The sequence below is a fragment of the Chamaea fasciata genome, unplaced genomic scaffold (genome assembly GCF_029207755.1).
Source record: "Chamaea fasciata isolate MVZ Bird 193981 ecotype frontalis unplaced genomic scaffold, bChaFas1.0.hap1 SCAF_3, whole genome shotgun sequence".
Taxonomy (NCBI): domain Eukaryota; kingdom Metazoa; phylum Chordata; class Aves; order Passeriformes; family Sylviidae; genus Chamaea; species Chamaea fasciata.
The window spans coordinates 99,217,788-99,233,653 of NW_027094088.1; the positions used below are offsets into that span (position 1 = coordinate 99,217,788).

General features: G+C 44.1%; 1 protein-coding gene across 2 annotated transcripts in view; it reads left to right on the top strand.

Annotated features, from left to right (window-relative positions):
- Positions 1 to 15,544, top strand: part of GRHL1 (grainyhead like transcription factor 1) — a 41,509-nt gene extending 25,965 nt beyond the window's left edge. For both annotated transcript variants that reach the window (XM_066179913.1, XM_066179912.1), the window contains exons 10-16: positions 4,213 to 4,300; positions 6,530 to 6,669; positions 7,548 to 7,585; positions 7,685 to 7,773; positions 9,545 to 9,630; positions 11,207 to 11,271; positions 12,429 to 15,544. In XM_066179913.1, the coding sequence (XP_066036010.1) occupies positions 4,213 to 4,300; positions 6,530 to 6,669; positions 7,548 to 7,585; positions 7,685 to 7,773; positions 9,545 to 9,630; positions 11,207 to 11,271; positions 12,429 to 12,543 (621 nt within the window). In that variant the 3' untranslated portion in view covers positions 12,544 to 15,544. The remainder of the gene's footprint in view (positions 1 to 4,212; positions 4,301 to 6,529; positions 6,670 to 7,547; positions 7,586 to 7,684; positions 7,774 to 9,544; positions 9,631 to 11,206; positions 11,272 to 12,428) is intronic.
- Positions 15,545 to 15,866: the final 322 nt, after the last annotated feature.

Here is a 15,866-nt window from a genome sequence, read left to right on the forward strand (position 1 = left end):
TTACAAGGACTTAGCAAAGGCTCTCCAGAGCCATCTTAAAGACTTGCCAGTAAACCCAAGAGGCTTGGGTCTCATGAGATTTCATTAGGTCTTTATTTTTATTTCTTTTTCTATTTTCTTTTGCCTATTTCAAGATGAGACTGAAGCTGGTGTCTCATCTAATGTTTTTCCACCCAAGTAGTCTGTGAGTCCTGTGTGCTATCAACCTGTTTTCTTTATAATACAGAAAGGACAGACTTGCTACAGGGTAAGGGGGGATCTTTTACTCCTAAATTGTCCAATCAATTACTGACACAATGCTAAAATGACTGACAGGCTTGTGCCATAGCTAATAAGACAAATTGATTAATAGAAAGGCAGATGTGTAGTCAGCATATAGACTCTAATGGCTTCCTTCAAGCTATGGCAGAAATTTCAGCAAATCCAGTAATGCCTGTGCATCTTTTATTTCCCTTTGAGATTTTGGCTTACTCGCCTCATTTCTTCTTCCAGATACTTTGCAACTTGTACCTGAATTAAAAGAGGAGGGAAGAAAGGAAAGAGAAATGTTAATCAAAATCAGAACAGGATAATAAAATATAAAACTGAATCTTAAAGTACCTTCTTTTCAGGCTCAACTTCACTCCCTAATTCTCTCCCTTGTCCCCTGCAGCCAGTGCAGGTGAATGTGGTCAGTTCTTCACACATTGCTGATGCCCCTTCCTCCTCAGGAGGAGGACTCCTCACACTTCCCTGGCTTCAGCACAGGGCACCTCCCATGGGAGACGGTTTCCACTAACTTCTCCAACATGAACACTTCCCACAGGCTACAGTTGTTCACAAACCGCTTCAGCATGGGTCCCTTCCATGGGGTGCAGTTCTTCAGGAGCAGGCTGCTCCTGTGTTGGTGCCCTATGGGGCCACAAGTTCTGACCACAAACCTGCTCCAGCACAGACTTCCCATGGAATCACAACCTCCTTTGGGTATCCACCTGCTCTGGTGTGGGGTCCTGCACAGGCTGCAGGTGGATCTCTGCTCCCCCATGGACCTCCATGGGCTGCAGGGGCACAGCTGCCTCACCTTGGGCTGCACCACAGACTACAGGAGAATCTCTGCTCCAGTGCCTGGCTTCCCCCTTCTGCACTGACCTTGGGATCTGCAGAGCTGCTTTCACATATTCTCACTTTGTTTCTGTCGCTGCAGAACATTTTCCCCCTTTCTTAAATACATAAGCCCAGAGGCATTACCACCACTGCCGATGGGCCTTGGCCATCTTAAGCTGACTGGCATTGTCTCTGTTGGGCATGAGGGAAGCTGCTTCTTGGAATAAACGTACCCTCAGAAAATCCATCCCTGTAGTCCCTTTGTGCTATCATATATCATACACAAACCCCATGTACTCATGGACCCTAATGCTGGCTGCTTGCTCCAGGCTCCTGTAAAAGCATTGGCATTTCAGAAGAAGCACCTGTTTTCTGTCCTGTATTGAATTGTATGTAATCAGTCAGCTGCTTTTTAATGTTTAGAGGACCATTGTTACTACAATATCCACACCTGTTACAGCCCTGAATGTCTTTTTCCTCATGTGACCACTCTTACCTGTAGACATTCTGTTACCCATATTTTCTTCATGGAGGGCTAAATCTATAGTGTGGAGGTCTGTTGGGAAAAAAAAAAAAAAAACACAAACCAGCAGAAGGTTATGATGTTATGGCCACCTAACACTGATGTCTCCTCTATTGCTTTGTCAAGGCTGTGCTTGCAGTGCCTGGGATGTTTGGTTTTCATCTACTCCTGTGTGGTTTCAGGACCTCTGTAAAGTATGGGTATAATGGTGTCACCCTGTAGAATGTTATGGCACAAGCTTCCTTCAGGCTTGGCCCAGCAATATTTGGGCTGAGCAGGGATGGGGCTGACCTGTCCTAGAGGAAGAAGACCTGCTCTTATTCTGAATGATACCTCAGTTATGCATCCACAAGAGGAGAACTAAATACAGGGTTCCACAGACCAGAGCTTGTATTGCCCTCTAGGATCTGCTGTTACTCTAGTAGTGATGGGCAGTGCTGTGGAAAGGCTTTCATGGGATGGTAGGAGCCAATGAGTGGGATGCTGTTGGAAGGAAAGAGTGGGTGCCAGGCTGCTGGAGCATTGATGTGAATGGGCAGCAACATGGATACTTCTTTCAGTCGCATGATCACAGAATGATTTGGTTTGCAAAGCACTTCTAAAGGTCATCTAGTCTAGATCTCTGTCATGGTCAGGCATACATTGTACTAGACCAGCTTACTTAAAGCCCCATCCAACCTGGCCTTGAACACTTCCATGGATGGGGCATCCACAGCTTCTTTGGCCAGCCTGTTGCAGTGCCTTGCCACTCTCATCAGAAAAAAAAATCTCCTTATGCCCAGAATAAAACTGTCCTCCTTCAGTTTGAAACCACTGCTCCCTGAACTCTGCTGGCAGAGCAAGTTGTGTCTTGCCAGGGCGAGTTATGTCTGTTACCAACACATAACTTGGTTTTGTTTTTTTAATGTGAGTTTTAAGACATATTTACCTGGGCCCCAGTAGCCTGCATCAAGCTGACTTTCAAGCAGGGAATGAGAGGAGAGAGTTTTTCTCAATTCTTGTTGAATCAGCATGTTCTCCACGAGGAAGCAGATGTTGTTCTATAGTACAGTCTTTGAGTAGCACAACTTTATTATTTCCACATGGAAGGTGAAAATCCGATCTGGAACCAAATCTAATCTTTCTGTTCTCAAGCTGAGATGTTGTGACTGCTCTGGTAAGGGATCACACAGAGGGGTTTAGGTCCAGCTGTTCTGAGGTTTAGGTGGGATGTCTTCACTGTAGTGAGCTATATCAGCTTTATTGAGTCAAGCAAAGCTGGCAGTGCTTGTGTCTTCATGTGTAACTTTTTCTTTTTCACCACAGCTGCCTGAAGCTGCTTTTCTCCCCTCTCATTGGGTGGAGGAAAAGATGATCTGTGTTAATGTGTATCAAATATCTTGGCTAATTTTCCTTTTTACTGCTGGTGCAGATAAGCCCAGTGCTACCAGCAGGCATAGGCTGCTTGGCATCTATAGAACGTTGATTTACTGGGAAATAAGGAGGGCTGTTCCCCTTCTCCCATGCACCATTAGGCACAGATTCCCACCCCATGGCCACAGGAGTTTTGACACCTCATTTGCTATAGCTAATCAAGTGTTCCTCCAGTACCATGTGAGGATGTGAGTGTGTTTTGGCAGCTTTGAAGGAGAAGGAACGACAAATAATGGCTTGGTGTGGCCAGGTAACTGTTACCTTTTGCCCTGCTTTGCAGGAGGGTATTGGGAGACAGGCAGAACTTGTATATACAAGTTTTGGTGACCTAGTGGTAGCACTAGCATTGAGTGTTGGGGATCTCCTGTGGGCTTATCACTTCATGCAGCTGGCAATGTGACATCCCTGACTTAACCCGCAGTCACGTGTGAGGTCTGGGCAGAGCTGGAGGAATGAACACTATTCCAAAGCTTCTCCTTCCTTTTCTTTCTCCATCATAGCTGTCCCCACCTTGCAGAAAAAATGGTACTATTGCACTGTCCCCTCTGCTGCTTGGTTTGGAAGGCCAGGAACAGTGCAGGCATGAACCCAGTTAGGGCATCTGGATTCCACCACGGCCTGACCCTGATGAAAAGAGAAGAGATAATCCCTGCTTTAAAGCCGTCCACATCTGTAGCTTGAGCTCAGTGAAGGCTGGTGCAACTGCTGCAGGCTCCGTGTGAAATGCAGGAGGTATCTTGCACTTGGTGATCCAAGTGTGGTGTGACTTCTGTAGATTTTAATGACAGTCAAGGAAACTCCTAAACTGGGGAACCTGCGATTCTTTATTGTTTTAAACACTTCAACTGTACTTTTATTTAAATCCTTTATACAATTGTTATAGATGTGGGTATCCTTTGTCATTGTATTTTCATCTGACTTGAAAGAAAAGCAAGTGTTTGCATCTTGGATATGATTGTTGGATTTCATTAGATGATAGGACTCAAAAGTAAGCAGATCTCAAAGCTGGAACACTCTGGCAAACCTGCAGCTCAATTACTCTGGAACTGACCTCCACAAACAGCTCTGGAAGAATTGGTGTTCCTGCCTCTGCAGCGGAAAAAAACCTCAAAAAATTAAAAATACCTTCTCTTTCTCTCTCCTCCCCTCTTCTTCATTCCCCCATGCCTTTCCCTTAATCTCTTGGCTGACAGGGAGCAGAGAGGAAGATCAGGGATGAAGAGCGAAAGCAAAGCAAAAGAAAAGGCAAGTGCACTGATCCCAGCTCTCAATTGAATGCCTGTAAGTAGAATTTATTCCATCAGTATTTTAAATTTTCGATTTCATTTTGGCTACAAATAGCTTGTGCAGTAGAACTCTCAAGTCAGTTTTTATCCTCTGTGGACCAGTGCTTGTTTTAAGCAGTTCCTTATGGAACAGCCACTGAGTTTTGCAGTACACTGGGTCATTTAGGGCTTCTTTCTGTATAGTTCTTTCTGTCCAAGACAGGGTCCTGCTGTGTATTCAGTCACGTATGGGTTGTAGCAATTGAAGTGGTAGGGTGAGGGTGGAAGTTTTGGCCAGTGCTGGAGCCTCTCCCAATCCAGGTGGCAGTGAGAATAATGAGTTCCAACTATTTTCAGCTTGATCCTGATCTTAGGTTTTAACTTACGTTAAAAATGTGTTTGCAACTCCTCAGCAAGGCCGTGGCAGCCTTGAGACTGAGCCTCCGGCCTCAGCCCTATGCTCTCTCTTCTAGAGCAAGGTGGTCTTTAGCAAGTAATTTCAAAGTTTCTGCATGTATGAAGCATGTGGAGACCTCTGCACTGTAGTACTTAAAGGATGAGGAGTTTCTTCCTGCTGAACATCTTCCTTTAGCTGCTGCAGATGACAGATCCTGTGTTTGGATGACTGGTTATTCACCAGCAGAGCTGCTTAGAGGAAGATAAATCTCCCTGTTCTTTGTTGGCACGGGGCAGGCGCGTGCTCTCGCTCGCTCTGCTGTTCACAGCCCGACTGGTTCAGCCAGCACACACCTCTCAGCTCGCCAGGCAGGATTTTCCTGATGCAGCAGGTACAGGCTGCTGGAGCAGCTTCAGAAGATAATGCTGACAGGAACCCATTTGCTCAAGGGAAGTTGTGGAAAGGGCTGGGTTTTTGGGGTTTTTTTTGAAGTACACCACAAGAGGCAGGTTTAGCACACTGTTAGCGTTTCACAAATGTAGTAGCATAGTAGCCCCAGTGGCTCCCAGAAGATTACTGCATGCAGCCCTTTGCATCATGGCTGGAAAGGGAGGGCAGTTTCAGTACACCTTTCCCAGGATCTTACGACTTTACAAAAGCTGCATTCCAATGTTAATTTTCTAGGCTCGGGCTTAGCCCAGCGTGATCCTTATTTTTCTGGAAAGTACGATGTTTGGCTTTTTAGTTCTTATGTGGGAAATTTTTGATTCCTTGAAGCCATAAGCTGTTACACTCACCTCCAGGATCACAAATGCCATGTGTACATGAACTCTTCAACAGCAGAAGCAGTTGGTGGCTTTTGGTCAAAGTTATTTTTACAGAAATTCAGCAATCTTTTAAAAAAATAGTTTTTCAAGGAGAAAATAGTGTATTTTCTACTGAGGACATGAGAAATGGTTTTGTTTGAAAAATGTTTGTTTTATTTGCAGTTGTTTTGACCTCAGATGGATATTTTTCCACTTGGTAAAATAAAGTTTTCAACTGTGATAGTTTGACATGAATGTGTCTGAAATGCAGTTTAGGGCACCTCCTGCCTCACTTTCTCCTCAGAGGGTCTTGTGGATGAAGTCTGCCCTCTTGGTGGGTTGTGTCACATCAGCTGGTACATTGTGAGAGCCAAAGGGCTCTGTGGGAGACAGTGCTGATCCTAGGGGAATGGACTGGGGGCTGGCACCCTGAAGTGACCAGGATGAACCATGAGAGGAACCAGAATGTGAAACTTGGAAGTGGGGAATCAAAATGTAACTTCAAATATAACAACTTGCACAAACCAGTATTTATACTACCTCTGTAGTATAGTGCTTCTGGGGTGCTGTCTCTTTAAGATGCTCCCAGTTGGGAACATGTAAGTTGTCCCTTTGTCTTCTTTGTATCCTCCTGGCATAGGAACAGCAGCAAGCTTTTGAGGGAATGGAGAGGGAGAAGGTGGGGCAGGGCCTGGGTATTGCACTCTGTTTGGATGGCTGATTTGGTACATGGAAGACCTTGGTTCTCTCTTGGGCTGAGTGCCAGGTTATTCTCCATCCCAATTAATATCCAGACAAGGTTGAGCCGCTCAGTTGGAGAGGTGGAGAAAGCTTTTACTACTCTGTGAAACAAGTCCTCAGGACCCAGGCTCTCAGTTGAGAGGTAGACAAACAAAGTTCAAACTCCTTTACCACAGGAGCTTTTTGCTTTGACCCTGACTGCAGAAAACCCTTGTTCAGCAGTGTATGTATGTACCTTTTAAATGATGTAGGGCCACATCAGGGCCTTCGGTATTCTCTATCCTGATCTTTGTCTCTGCAGTTTCTGATGTCAAAGTGCCCATGCTTCCCTCACACAAACGTACTGACATCACCATCTTCAAGCCCTTCATGGACCTAGACACTCAGCCTGTCCTGTTCATCCCTGATGTTCACTTTGCAAACCTGCAGCGTGGGGCTCATGTGAGTAAAGCTCATGGGTGTCAGATGAAGAGGCTCTGAGATGTATTTGCAAAAGGCCTGGGATCTGTGTGCATAAGTACATATGAAATGTCAGACTGCATCAGTGCTGTAATCAAATACAGGCTGAGTCTCATGTGGGCAAGCAATGTTGCTCCAAGATACATTGGCTGGAGTTAACTGGGGGTGTTTCGCCATCAAACTGTTTTCCTATCAAGTCCATTTTCTGTGAACCTGAAAGGTTTTTTCCAGAGCATTTCTATTACATGAATTGCAGGGTGGTTTTCTCTCGTAACATCCCTTAGGATCCTGGTGTGCTGCTGTACAGCACAGACTCCTCCTGATGCCTGTTGCAGGGTGCAAATCCATCCTGTGGAACTGGCATGTGTCAGCTGTGTGATCCACTGCCAGAGTGCCCTGCCTCAGTGTTCCTGGAAAGTTCCAGCTTACAGGAAACTGGAGGGGAAAAATTAGCATGCAACCAGGTTTCAAAATCTTGAACTTTGCTGTGCCAGGAGTTGTGCCATGCTCAGCATAATCTCAGCCTTACTTTTTAAGAGCATTGCCTGAACTCCTAGCAAGGATGGAGAATAAACTTGTATCCGTAAGGCTGACATTCCAGCATGTTTTTGTACAAAGGCCCTAGTGCTGAGTTTTGTCAGAAAACTCTACACCAGTCCAGGTAGAAAACTGGTTAGCTCCTCTTTGTTCCTGTCTCTTATTTGAGAGCCTTTATTACTTTTTATGAAAAAAAGGTTAAGAAGATGTTTACTGGCTTTTGGAGCCAAAGTGTCATTTGATTGAGCTTTGAAAGATTATAAGAGAAAATTTATTCTAGTTCTGGATGAAATATTCACAAAATCTCCCCTTTGTTTTTAAAGGTCCTTCCTGTCGCTTCAGAAGAACTAGAGGGTGAAAGGTAAGAGCTGCCCTTCAACTTCCTCACACCTTGCCCTCAGACAGAGGAATAAGTCTCTGTAATTGTGCCACTGCTAACTTTTTGCCTTGTCAATGACAGTTCCAATCTGAAGAGAGGAGCTTATATTGGTGAAGAGGACTTTATTGCTACTCCAAATAAGATGGCCAGAATAGAAGAGCCAAAAAGAGGTATTTTCTTCTCTCAGAGACCTAATTTTTGGAGTATTTATCTGTCATGATAGAGGGATGCATCTGAGGTTAAAGAATTTTTAAATTCATATTGATGTATACTTCAGACTGATTTTTCTGGCTTTGAGTAGTGACAGTTCATGTATCAAGATGTGGTTCAGCTGTGCAAATATTTTACATTGTGAGGATTTCTGGGGGTTTCTGCCAGCTCAGACAGTAATGGGCTCTGAACCTATAAGGAAAGAGAGGCAAGACGAGGTGAGCAGCTTACCAGTATCCCTAATAGACTAGGACAGAGAATTCATCATGTAATCTGCTACAAAATACTCTGGAAATCTCCTCCAGGACTTCAAGCAATGAACACCAAGAACTGGTTCTGGGTATAAAATTGTTGCATCTGTCATGGTGCCAGGAAATGGGATGTTCTCCTCTGAAAGCCAGGCCAAGAGAATATTCTGCAAATTTTCAACTGAGTTTCAGTCTTCGCAATTTCATGTTGCGGTGGTGTTGTGGAAGGAGATGAGAGGTCCCTTTGGGGTGTTGGAGGTGGTGTACCTGCCTGATGATCGTTGTGTTTGGAAGGACCACAACAAAGCTTGAAGTAATAAACCTATGGAGCAGCAAATGCTGAGTCCAGCAAGTCTGACCGTAATGGGGCTGCACTTCTGCAGTCTGGATAAACTAGTAGGGAAGGATGAATTTTATAGAAGGAAATCAGACTTCTTGTTTTTTGATATTGCTGTATGCCATAAAACAAGGCCCATGGGATTCTCTCTCCTTTGGTTCACTCTCATCTGACCTGTGCTATAACTGAGAGTATGTGTCCTGTCTTCCTTTTTCAGATCCACAGTCCTCCCTTTTTAAACCTGCCATTAGCAGGGAAATTGGGAAGTGCATCAAGGTGCTGTGCTGTCCTGAGTTCATCTTGTTGCATTAGAAATGTCAGTAATTGTTCCATGTTGCAGGCATGTCAAAGCTGTGGCGGATGAACCCTTGCAAACAATCCAGGCTGCAATACCTAGTCATTAGAAGATGGATTAAAGACAGCGAAGCTGTTAAAGTCCAAGCTTTCTTGCTCTCCTGGCTTATTCCTTAGCCTTAATGCAGTTTTTAATGAGGCTGATGTTACATGCAATGAGTGTGTGCTAGCTTGAGAACACTAGGGATGCTTACCTAATTGGGGTTCTTGCTCTTTCATTCCTCTCCTAGCAGGAGACCAGGCCTGCATTGTATGTCAGCTCTGGTAGTAAGAGTATTACTGAAACACAGCAAGGGGTAGGAAGAAAGATGAGACAGCGTAGGAGGAGCACAGAATTGTACAAATAAATTATTTAAAAATGAGGAGGTGGGCAGGATGGCTTCACCTGCTGTGATAGCATCTGTCAAATCATTTGATTGTGAAAAGTCTTACTGCAAATAACCGTAAGATATGAAGGAACACAAGAATCTCAAAGATTTGTGTTTTGTATATTCCTCCTTTCTTTGTTTCAAATATGACCTTTTTTCCTAATAATAGAGAAAATAAAGAAAATACAAAAGTATTTTGACAATAAAGATGCTTGAGCATACCATGGCTTTATGTGCAAGAAGTAAGTTTTGAGCTAACCTAGCTGTGTGTGTTTGTGCTACAGTCTTAACTGTATATTGAATGCATCTATGAGTATTTCTTCATAAGATCCTCTGTGGATGTCCCCCTGTGCTTCGCCACTGTGGGATAGATTTTTCCTGAGAAGCAACTGCACAGTTAATTCCTCTCCAAATTGCTTTGCAGTGTTGCTGTATGTCCGAAAAGAGTCAGAGGAAGTCTTTGATGCACTAATGTTAAAGACACCATCTCTGAAAGGCCTAATGGAAGCGGTAAGTGACGAGGTTGGTTTATAGTCCTTGAGAAAAACCCCTGGCTACCCAGACCTTACACACTGGCCAGTCACAGGAGTTAGACTTTCAGTCACACCTTGTGTTCACATATTTCTGCTCTTCTGGATAACAAAAATAATGATTTCCTTTCAATAACGTGAAAAATAATGCAAATAATACTTTAATTTATTATTAAGGGAATTCAGGAAGCTTGTCTTTTAAGTACCTTACCTCACATCTGTGGGGTCTGGATGTAAGAACACTCCTGAAGATCCAGGTGTGTCAGGCTTGATGACTGGATGTTCCTCTTGTCAGAGAGGGTACTTTTGTTAGGAGATGGAGTGATTTTCAGGATGTGTCCATGGGCTTGGGTTTGTTTCAGCCTTTCAAAGCCATGTTTGGGGCCCTCCATTGCCCTTTCACAGGCCTCTAATGCAGAGCTCCAAGTCCCAGCTTCTGTGTGTTGCTGAAGACTTTTATATAATCTGTGCACATGTGTGAAATTGCTCTCTGGTGCTTGACTTCGAAAATAGATTTCCACTATCCCTGCTGCTGCAGAGCAAGGGAAGTACAGAGCTTAAGTCCAAGGAATGGTGTAATGTTTGGCATGAGCTCAAAACTGATGTTTCTGTCTGTCTCTTTTCTGTGACTAATGCCTCTGCTCAGGGAATGGGCTTGGGGGATGTACAGGACAGGTCTGGCCATTAACTTTTGGTTGTAGACATAGTTCTGTAACCAGAATCTTTATCTCTTCCTGCCTGTGAGGCTTTGGCAGCTGGAAGGTGGGGGCTGATGGAGAGAGGGATTGAAGGCTGTGAAGTCCTCCCTTACCCCATGGTCCTGAAGTGAAGCTGCACCTTTGCTGTTACACTTGGATTTCTTAAAGCAAGGAACCAAGTGCTCACAGCTGTAGCTTGGGGGAAACTCCCTGTACATTTGCATGTCAAAGCAGTGTATTGGTTTGGTACTTACTGTCGGTGCAGCAGTTTGCCAAAGTAAACCAAGCTGAGGTTACTGACCTCCCGACTTTCTGGAGGCTGTGCAGTGGAAGTGCCATGGTCAGTGGCTGTGGCTCCACACTGATGTCACCCTGGTGGGGAAAGAGAATGTTTCTGATCACCTCATGCCCGTAGCAGCAGAAGTCTTCTCTCTGTTGCTATTTTCTTCTTTCAGCCACTGTCATGACTAATTTTCACTTGATCCCTCTGACACTAATTTAAAAATGGTTTTCAGTATGCTAAGAGAACAGAGGGCCAAGAGAGAATGAGTCAGGGTGTGGAGTGGGCTTTTAATGGGTGGGCTTTTGAGTGTAGGGGCAGGAGGTCACTGTATGAGAAGTAAGTAGCCAGGTTTCAAACATGATTAAATTTTTTGCACAGAGGTTAGCTAAATGCAGAGAAGGAGTTCTGATCTGTAGATTTACACTATAGTTTGGGATTTATTGTTGCCTTTATAGGTCAATAAATATGTCCTCATTTGCAGGCTTGTTGTTGTTGTTCCTTTCTGTAAAATCGGAAGTGAAAGACAGTGACAGCAGTCTTCTTGCTTCACCAATCATTGCTTTCTTCTGTTCTAGATATCTGACAAGTATGATGTTCCTTTTGATAAAATAGGAAAAATCTTCAAAAAATGTAAAAAAGGGTGAGTATGTACCTGTGCAACAACTGCATAAGAATATGAACCTTTTTCAAATGTGTAGGCAGATCTGCTGTATAATTCCTCCATGCACTGCAGATATGTGAATGCCATTTGCTGTTACGTGTGTGTGCGCGCAAGTACACACATTCCAACATCATCCACAGAGCTGAAGACTGGAAGACTATAGGAAGGATCCTATATGTAGTCTGGCTTCCTGGATAAATACAAATCATGGAACCTCACTGAGCTAATTGTTATTTGTACCAGAGTTGATCATGTCAGAGGAAAACGTTCAGTTTGTTAAAAGACTCCCAATAATGAGGAACCTCCTTCAACCCATGTTAAATTGTTCCAGCGGTGACTGGGTTCACTCTGTCTGCGTTTGGCTACAATTACTGAACCTTGGTTGTCTTTTTGTGGGCTAAATTGAAGAGAACTTAGTTGTGAAGTGTCTGTTTCTCCCAGAGGCCATACTTCATCATCTTTTTATTTTGTAGCATAAGTAATTGAGTTTCTGAACATTGTCTGCTTTTGTTTTATCTTTTAATTTCTCAGTAATTTTCTCGGGTTGCCTGTAAGTCAGTTTGGTGTCTCAGCCCCTTCTCCTTCTAGCCAGAAAATGACACCCTTCCAGGGCTCTGCTTCCATAGCAAAATTACCCCACCAGAACAGCTGCAAAAGCTTAAAAGTCTGTGACATCTAAATCACTGCTAAGCACAGCTCTGTGTGCATGTGTGCACACAAACACACAGGTATTGAACTTTGTGGCAAATGAAAGAAGCGGGCAAGCATGGGTGGTTTCTTCTCTGCAAGCTCTGTGGGGTTTTGTGCTGATAGTTTATAACTGACAAGCAAACCCATTCAGAGCCCCAGGTGCCTGCAGCTTCAGAAGGATTATGCTGGTTCCAAGACTCCTCCCTCCCTGGTCCAGGAGCCAGATTTAATCCTTTCATTCAAACCCTGAGAAGTGTGGCTGCCAGCCTTAATGGCAGGTCTGGGTCAGAACAGCCAGATCTGCTATGGGAAGCAATGAGTCAGAGAGAGATGAGCAGGGATCTTGTCTTACCCTTGGGTAGTCCAGGCTTTTTTAGGTTTGAGAATGCCTTTGCTCTCTTTGGCATGTAGAACTGTAAAATACCTGATCTATTTTGTTTTTCCAGAATTCTGGTCAACATGGATGATAATATTGTGAAACACTATTCTAATGAAGATACCTTCCAGCTGCAGATTGAAGAGGTTGGAGGATCTTACAAGCTCACTCTTACTGAGATCTAAGATCACAGATCACTGTGGATTTTAAACAGAGGTCTCAAGTGAACATTTTCCCATAATTCAGTATGTTGGGCAAAACACTAATCGCCTCCAGAAGAAAGCCAGATCTTTGACTTGTTCTGGGGAGCAGAGCAGTGGTTTTGCCTAATACATTTGTGTTTGTGTTCTTGCTCATGACCTTATTTGCACTTGAAATGGGCAAGGAAAGACTGGCAATTAAATTGAGAGCATGTATATATTTTTACTAGTGCATTAACCACTAGTAGGTATGGGAGGGAAAATCTCCTGGAAGGTGGCCTTTTAGACTGGTGATATCTTATTTATCTATTCAGTAACCATGTTTGAGCCTGTTATCAGCTAATACCATTTTACTGGACTGTTTTCTGCTAGGGAGAGCTGCAAAACTACTACTTGATACTAGTAGGAGTTACATGCAGGTTGGAGAAAAGTCTATAATGTTTACTTGTGACCAGGGCAGACTGTTGAAATCACTTGTGTCATTTGGGGGGAATGTAAAACTGCCTTGCTTATGAAGAACTCGCCTTAGTAACTGTGTGAACTCTCATCAGATGAAGCTATATTGTATATAAGTGCAATATATTTTTGAAGGTTTGTAAATGTGTACATATAAGCAATATATAATATATATAAAAGATGGTGTTCTGTATATACCGTGAATATATGCAATGAAGCCCATCTAAAAGGATGCCATATACAGAGAAAACATATTTAATGTAGATATTTAAAAATGGACAAACCCTTATCATGCACCAAAGGTGAGCACACGTTTGTACATTCATAGAAGGCACAAGAGACCTGCTTGTTAAACATGGATCTTCCTATGTAGAAGGAAAAAAAGATACCAGCTCTCTCCTAAATCCTCATGCACAGGCAGGTGATGGAAGTCCTATTTTCTGTCATGAACTGCCACTAAGTCCTGAAACAGCTGTGTACTGCTGTCCTGGGAGGTAATTTGGGCCAAGTCTGAGAGCTGGTTTGCAAGAGGAGCTGGGCAGATGCAGTTCTCTCGAAGTCTCGTGTTTGGGGGTCGGAAAAAAGGTCTCCTGGAGGGTGGATTTTTTTCTGTAGCAGTGTACTTAAGGCTTAGCTGGATGCTGCCTGCACCAGCAGCTCAGGCTGGATGGAGCCCATGGGCTGGATGGAGCCAGCTTGCAAGGCCTAGGATGTCAACAATGGAAATGCACAGGCAAGGCACGGCTCAGCAGGCCAAGTGTTAAAGCAGGGAGTAGGGCCTCTAAGTAGGTTATGCATTCTTGGTGTCTGTGCATACCATGGACCCACTGCTGAGCCGGAGAGACTCAGTGGATACAGCAGGCATCCTGAGCCCCAGCTTGGAGTTCCAGACACCTCTGAAAAGTACTGCCCTATGCTATTTACTCATCCTGTGCATGTGCCTATGAAGGAAAGGCACTCTTTGGTTAATAGCAAGTGAGAGAGGAGCACTTGAAGGGCAGTACTAAGGCAAAAACCTCCGTTGCGTAGTGAGCAGATGAACATGAGTGCCAAGTCCAGTGTCAGAGCTTTAGTTAGGTATCTGGGTATTGAAAGAGGTTTATAACGTTTTCAGACAGTATAAAGCTGCACATACCTCACCAAGGACATGAAGGCCAGCCTGGAGAGACTGGAGAAATAGTCTGGAAAAGTAGCATATGATTTTACTTAATAATTAACAATTCTGCGTAATGGTTAACAAATTGTAACCTACTGTTGTTTAGCTCTGTCATGGTGCTGTTTGGAAGAGGGAGGCAAATACCTTGTTGAGTTGGTCAACGGGAGCATGACCTGCAAGAAATAGGAGACCTTCCCCCTTTGGCTCTGCTTGGCATCGCCAAGGCCTCCACTGGAGCACGGACCAGACCATGTGGTCTTTGGCCAGAGCTCATGGCTTCTCAGGAGGAAGGCCTGCAGGATTTGGCTGGTGAGGGTCATGTTCAGATGGAATGATTGATGGGAGCAGCCTCCTTGACCCACAGAAGTGCCCTCCCTTATCCATGGCAAGCACAAGGAGGTAGTAGGGGTAAATCACAGAAATTCAGGTGGGGTGTTGAGGAAGTTTTCTCTAGTGAAAAGGGCAGGTTGCCCATGGAGGCAATGGTTTGGCATCAAAGGTCTTCAGAGCCAGGCTGAGCAAAGGTATCTCTGGACTGTCACAGGTGTAATTGATTCTCCCTTGGTGGTGAGTCCAGGTGACCACTTGAAGTCCCTCCCCACCTTCTTTTTTAATGATTTATATAAAATACAGTATTTTGGAATTTGTATTTGGATCAATCCTGAGCTGCTTCATTCCATTCCCCTCTCTATTCCCCCCTCCTTCCTTCTCCTTCATTGATGGGCCCAAACAGAGACTTGGTGATGCTCTGGGCACTGCATGCTCCCCTCTTTGCCCCGTGGCTGGAGTTGAGCAAACTCCACACAGAGGCATCTCTGACTGTGGGCATGTGGCCAGAACACGTGGGCTGGAGGCCGAAGGAGAGAGGCTGATGTGCAGCACGATGCTGAAGAGACTTGGCCAACACCTGCCTCCCTGTGCAGGGATCCACCGCCAGCAGAGCAGCCACAGGACTCATACCCAGCCAACGCCTCCTGCCTGGGCTTCCCTTCGGCAGTCACGGGAATAGTTTTACTATGGCAAGGGAACTTTTTTAAAAACCTGATATATAGAATACATATATATATTTACACATTTTTATTGAAAAATGGAAGTTTTATTACGGAAACTTGGTCTAGGGTCAGGGAAGTAGATTTAGAGTCTCCTTAGAGGTAAGATTGACATGAATGTTATTTCTTTTTACTGCTTAATGAAGTACGTGAACTAAATCTGATGATTGTTTCCTCTATAAGATATTCTGGGACACGGGTCTTATAACAGTAGCAGCAATGTCATGTATGTTTTATGAAACTGATTTTTTTTGTTTTGCCTGCTGTTTTTTAATTGAAAATGTATTTTAAACCAAGCTATTAAATTTTATATGTTCATTTCTAATGATGAGTCTTTTATATAACAAATGCCTCTGCTCTTTTCCCTTCAATTTTTCTCTGACACGGAATCTATAAAACCCTGGTGATTGTTTCCTAGTCTCTCCCTGCAAAAGAAAATAATCCCAGTACCACCTTGCTCTTGTTATTCCCACATAAGAAATGACCAGCTCCATTCTCATTCCCTGCTTTGTTCCAGCTGACCTCATTCAGTTCAGTGTGTGTGGGAGCTGCAGTATTTGCTTCCATAGGACCCTCTCCTTTGGCAGGAGAGCAGAACATCCATGCGTAGGATCAGGTGTGTAGGGGGGCCACTAGTGAAGCTGCAG